Source organism: Pterocles gutturalis, unplaced genomic scaffold (genome assembly GCF_000699245.1).
Source record: "Pterocles gutturalis isolate BGI_N339 unplaced genomic scaffold, ASM69924v1 scaffold5760, whole genome shotgun sequence".
Classification (NCBI taxonomy): domain Eukaryota; kingdom Metazoa; phylum Chordata; class Aves; order Pterocliformes; family Pteroclidae; genus Pterocles; species Pterocles gutturalis.
In genome coordinates, this window is record NW_010138093.1 from 99,513 (window position 1) to 105,074 (window position 5,562).

The 5,562-nt window shown below is 58.5% G+C and overlaps 1 protein-coding gene across 4 annotated transcripts in view; it reads right to left on the minus strand.

The window, feature by feature from the left end:
* Positions 1-1,316: 1,316 nt before the first annotated feature.
* Positions 1,317-5,562, minus strand: part of TNNT2 (troponin T type 2 (cardiac)) — a 9,224-nt gene continuing 4,978 nt past the window's right edge. For 2 of the 4 annotated variants that reach the window (XM_010082836.1, XM_010082834.1), the window contains 9 exons: positions 5,312-5,372; positions 5,056-5,172; positions 4,602-4,679; positions 4,344-4,454; positions 3,826-3,935; positions 3,279-3,369; positions 2,717-2,757; positions 2,007-2,012; positions 1,356-1,404 (listed from right to left, as the gene is read on the minus strand). In XM_010082836.1, coding sequence (XP_010081138.1) covers positions 1,356-1,404; positions 2,007-2,012; positions 2,717-2,757; positions 3,279-3,369; positions 3,826-3,935; positions 4,344-4,454; positions 4,602-4,679; positions 5,056-5,172; positions 5,312-5,372 — 664 coding nt within the window. Of the gene's footprint in view, positions 1,405-2,006; positions 2,013-2,716; positions 2,758-3,278; positions 3,370-3,825; positions 3,941-4,342; positions 4,455-4,601; positions 4,680-5,055; positions 5,173-5,311; positions 5,373-5,562 lie in introns of all 4 variants that reach the window. The other 2 variants (XM_010082833.1, XM_010082835.1) reach the window with 2 other exon arrangements.

Below are 5,562 nucleotides of genomic sequence, written 5' to 3' on the forward strand. Positions count from 1 at the left end.
CTGAGACAGGCAGGGCTGTGGGAAGCAGGGAGTGCCTCCGTGCCCCCACCCTGGGCGCTGCCAGCCCCGCGGGGACTCTCTGGAGGCTGCAGTGCTTCTGCACCGCACCGGGCACCGGGCACTGGCAAGGTCCTCCCTTTGTCTGACAGAAAGGTTTTGAGGATGGACCTTCAGAGCCCAGAAGAAGGGGATTTTTTTTTTTCCAAGCCAGATGTACCTTTCTGCTCCAAGCCATGGCATCAGTCAAGGTGGAAATGTCACTTGTCGGACCTTCACTCCAGGGATTTCATGTCCCAGCACTGCCACCCTCCCCAGCACTCCCTTTTTGTCCCAGTAAGGCATCAGGCTGATCCCTCCATACCTCGTTTTTGAGGAGGTGGGTGGTAGGGGGCTGGTTGCCCTCCATTTGCTGCCTTACTGAAGCTGTGGCTTCCCAGAGGCTTGCTCCCCAAAACCTGATGGCACATGTTGAAGTAGGCAAAATAAGTCATCATCCAATAAGCAGCACAAGGGAGAAATCTGCGGGATGCCGCCACATCACTGGGCCTGGGATGGGGAGGACAGGCAGCCCCAGCAAGAAGGGAGACAATATGTCTTGCCAAGGAACAAGAAGCCCCTGAAGATCCACCATCCTGTGCATCCACCCCCTTTCCCCACTGCTCTGGGAAGTGCCTCATGGATGCTGTTGAAGAGCAGCAAGGGACAGCTTGCCCCAGGAAATGGTCACGCAAGCCTGGTGTTTCGTGGTGGCCGACATGAACACTTGGGATTCTGCAGCGGATGTGCCCTCGTGGGCGTTGCATGTGGGAGCATGCTACAGAGATGTCTACAGCTAGATGAGAGACATCTGCAGCCCCAAAAGGACAGATAAACCGTCTCTCCACACTGACTCATCTCAAGTCTTCATTGCATGCTGTCAGAAACATGCAGAGGAGGCAATCAGTTTGTCTGGGCCCTTTAGGATGAGGGATTAAAGTGGCCTGGAAGAAGGGAAGATGGTTGCTGCATCCCTGTGCACCCCAGGGAGCAGATGTGCAATGTCTCTGCTGGGACTGTCCTGCGCCTGTTTGCTCTGGGCTCAGAGCTTCAGGATGGAGACAACACCCGCACCCCCTCACCGTTCTCTTTATTTACAGGCACAACTTCAACTGGGGGTGCGGAGATGAGAAACGGCACCTTGTGAAGCATCTGCCCACCCAGCCAGCACCGTGCCTGCAGCAAGGTCTTTGCAAGCGCTGTGCAGTGGGAGGGCGGATGGGCGCGTGGTGCAGGCTCCACGACGTGGGGAAGCCAGCTTCTCGACCAAAAGGCAATACGCTTCTCCGTGGCTGAGCCTCCCTTGCCTTCTGAGTCATCTATTTCCACCGGCCGCCCACCATGCTCTTCCCACGAGCACCCTTTGACCTGGAAGGGAAGCAGAAAAAAAAAGGCATTAGTGACCGTGAAGGGTGGGAGAAGGCAGGTGCCATCAGAGGCCCTGCGAAGAGGACTGAGACATCTCCAGTTGATGCTCACTGCCCTGTGGGGAAGAAGGTCTTCAGTGGCCTCAGGTAAAAACTTGGGACCTGAGTCAGTCGGTGTGTTTTGTGACTCTATGGGAGCATGTTCATGCATTTTTCCAGGTGTTTCTAAGGAGCCCCAATTCCCTTCCCATGTCCCTTCCTCCCAAGCATCCTTCAGAGAAACAAAGGAGTTGGAGTTTGGCTGTGGAGGGATAAGGATGGTTGCAGGATCCTTCTCCCGGGAACCAGAAGCTGTGAGGCTGCTAGCTGGGACCCACGACATTGCACCCCTTAACCAGGCACTGCTCTGGGTGTGGGTCAGCAGAGAGGAGGAGGAGGCTCAGGCGGACAGTGAAGGACATTACTGGCACGTCATCCTGAGAGCCACCAGCCCAGCTCTGTCTGCCAGTCCCCATCCCTATGGCTCCCTGATGTCAGACCCGGTGTCCATGCAGCACACATGCAGTGGGAGACACACGGCACTCAGGAGATGCCTGTACTCACCCTTTGCTGCAGTAACCGGCCATGTCGGGGCAGAAGAGAAGAGAGATTTGGTGTAAGTGGGGAGGGGTGCTGCTGGCTCACGTGGAACAGGCTGAGCGCCTCTCATGAGAGGTGGCAGGGCGGGATGGTGACTGGGGACCAGCACGGTGCTCCCGAGGGTGGGGGTCAAACACCAACATCCACCCTCCTATGAAGGGTCCCCTAGTCCTGTGCAGGGGACTTGGGCACAGGGAGGGGCTCCCCTGTCCTCATGGGGCTGCACAGCTCCCACAGCCCTTGGGATATCCCCTCCTACACAACCTGGGATCTACAGCACCTTCCCTGAGATGCTGGGCAGAGCCACAGCAGGGATGGGGGGGGGCTGGAGGCTGACAGGACCCCATAGGACACAGGGCTCTACGTGCAGAGGTGGGGTCTCCCCCAGGGTCCACCCCCAGCCAGGGTCTCTGAGGCAAGGGAAAGCTGGTGGGGTGGGAGGCAATGGGGGTCTGTCAATGGGAGCAGGGCGGCATGGACCAAGGTCCCTGGGCCAGACCTGCAGGTCCATGAACCAGTGGGACCAGGGGCAGGAGCGGGAAGGACAGGAGGTGGCTCTGTGAGGGTGCAAGAGAGGCAGGAGATACACTGGGAAGGAACTGGGGCCAGGGGAGCAGGGAGCTGGAAGGGCAGGAGGTGTCGAGGAAGGATGCTCAGCCTGCCCGGGGACTTACACTTTCTGGTGGTCACTGACGCGGTTTCGGAGGACGTTGATCTGCAAGAGAAACGCAGGCGGATGGTGAGGCCTCGCAAGATGCCCCACACCCACCTGGGGATGAGGGTCAGGGTGAAGGTACATCACTGCTCTGCTTCCCCAGCAGTTCTTGCCTGGGGTTTAGCACCGGGCTGTGATGGCAGCGCAGTGGGGAGCCTGTTGTGGTGCAAAGCACACATCCCCAGGAGCTGGGACATCACAGGGCCACTAGGCAGACCCTTTCAGCGATGCCACATCCTCCAGCATTTCATAGCTCTGTGCTCAGCCTTGCTGGGGGGGCAACAACCTCTGGGAGGGTTGGTTTGATCCTGGCACATCTCCAAAATGGCTTTGCTTTCAGTGATGCAACTCTTGGGTGTTTGTCACCCCATGCACAAGGCGAGCACAGTCCTTTTCTGATGCAGCCAGCTTTGCCACAGCTCTGTCAGTCAGACAACCCACCTTGTCTCCCAGATGGGGAGCAAAAGGAGCAGCCAGGCACATGGAGGGCAAGCAAGCTCATGGAGGACCTTGTGTCTCACCTCGTATTTCTGCCGCTTGAATTTTTCCTGCAGGTCAAATTTCTCAGCCTCCAGATCGCGGATGGTTTGCCATAGCTCCTTGGCCTTCTCCCTGCGGGATGAGCCACTGGTGTCAGGGCACAAAAGGGATGTGGCTCACAGGGACAGGACAGTGATGCCACCATCTCGCCTGCTCCTCCAGGACAGGTCTCTGCAGGCTCCGTGTCCAGCCAGGGATGTGTTGGCTGGGCGGCAATGCCAGTCCCACCCGTGGACCAGAGCCACGGGTGAGGTCGGGATGCATGGGGACACGCACGTCCCACACGTGTGAGTGTGGCTCCCTCTGATGGCCAGCACTGCCAGCAGCAGCCTCGACATCGTGCCCTGGCAGAGCCACGGAGCCTGTGTCCTCGGTGGGGTGTCACAGCCCATCTCCCAGCTGTGCCATCACCCTCTTGTCTGGGCTGCAAGCCCCAGGCAGCCCGCCCCAGCCCAGGATCCTGCCCCAGGAGGTGGGACCCAAAGCAGAGCCCCCGTCCTGGAGGTCCTTCCTGCAGCCCGTGCTCACCTCAGCTTGTCTTCACTGAGGTGGTCGATGTTCAGGGGCTTCCGCCGTTCGCTGAGGATCTTCTTCTTCTTTTCCCGCTCTGTTTGCCTCTTCCCACCCTTTTTCTCTGACTGAGGAAACCATCAGTCCATCAGAGGGAAGGCAATCTGCCCAGCCTTTGCTCCACTCCTATCCCTAGCCCTGTCCCCAACACCCTCTGCTTTGGGGACTCCAGAAGCACATGATGTCCTCAAAGACATTTTGGCAATAGTGGACAAGACACCCCCCAGCCCCTCATCCCTATCCCTGAGGCAAGACTTGACCACCCCTGGCCAGCACATGCAAAGCAGAGCTCTCAGCTCGCTTTGGCCCTCTGACCACTGCTGTGACCCGACCATGGTGGCCTGTCTTCCTCTGCTTGTAGAAACCACGATCTTCCAGCACTGAGCATGTGCATGGTGCTGCGGGGACAGCCCACGGTCGAGCCCTTCCCAGGAGCACCAGCGGCTTCATTGCAACCGCCTGGGGTAGGATCACACCTTCTGCATGTAGCCTCCAAAATGCAGCATGTTGGAGAAAGCTTTCTTCTTCCTTGCTTCCTCCTCAGCCCTCTTCCGTGCCTCCTCTTCCTCCTTGCGAGCTCTTTCTTCCTGCCAGGGTCAGAAGTGGGTCAGGAATGGATGGACAGAGACCTCATGGACATGCATGCAACACACAGCTCGTGTTCACATGTCCTCTGCGGCTGGGCTTGTGCTACCCAAGACCAGCCCGAGCCCCCAGCCCCGGGGGAGACTCACGGCCATGCGGGCTTGGCGCTCCTTCTCCCTCTCGCTGCGAATCCGCTGCTGCTCTGCCCTCTCCGCTCGCCGCTGCTCCTGCAGAAGGAAAGGACATTGGCTTGGACGCTCTGGTGAATTTGCATCCTCTCTGTCCCCAGGGACACATCCCTGACCCCAAAAGCCCTGAGACCCCCAAGGGCAGATCTGCTGCTCCCACGTCTCCCAGGAGAACACAAGGGAGAACCCACAGGGGAGGCTGCATCTCCGTTAGGCACTGCAGCATTGCAGCACCCAGACACCCAGGCTTCCCAGGCACCGATGTACAAAATCTGGCTCAAATCTCAGACATTGTCTTGCAGGGACATGGGATGTCTCAGGTCTTGCCGTTGGGACTGCAGGGAAGGGATCATGGCTGTTTGCCCACAGAGGAGAGGGTGGCAATACCAATAAAGGGGGAGGGCTGCAAGCATACAATCCTGTCCTTGAGGGAGATGAGCTCCTCTTCCTCCTTCTTCCTGCTCTCAAAGTGGGCTTCAATCAGGGCCTGCAGTTCATTCAGGTCCTTCTCCATGCGCTTGCGGTGGATGTCCTGCACCGGTACAGACAGCAGCGATGGCCACACTCCCACGAGTGACACCCTCCAGGAGCCGCCGAGCTCATGTGCACGGCGTGGAGGAGTGATGCGAGAGGAGCACCTCGCAGGGGTTGACTTTGTGTGCACTACTCACGTCAAAATCCAATCTCTCGCCATCTGGGATTTTGGGAGGCACCAGGTTTGGCATGAAGACCCTGCAATCAGAGGTGAGCAGGAGGATGGTGAGCTTGCAGCGGATACCTGGGACAGGACGGTGCCTTTCATCCATGCACTGATCTGCCCAGCCCTCCTCCCTGAGCCTCTCAGCCCCCAGGAATGCAGAGTGAGCACATTGCTGGAGGTTGCCAGCTGGACAGCCTGAAGGAAGACCACTGGCATTACTGG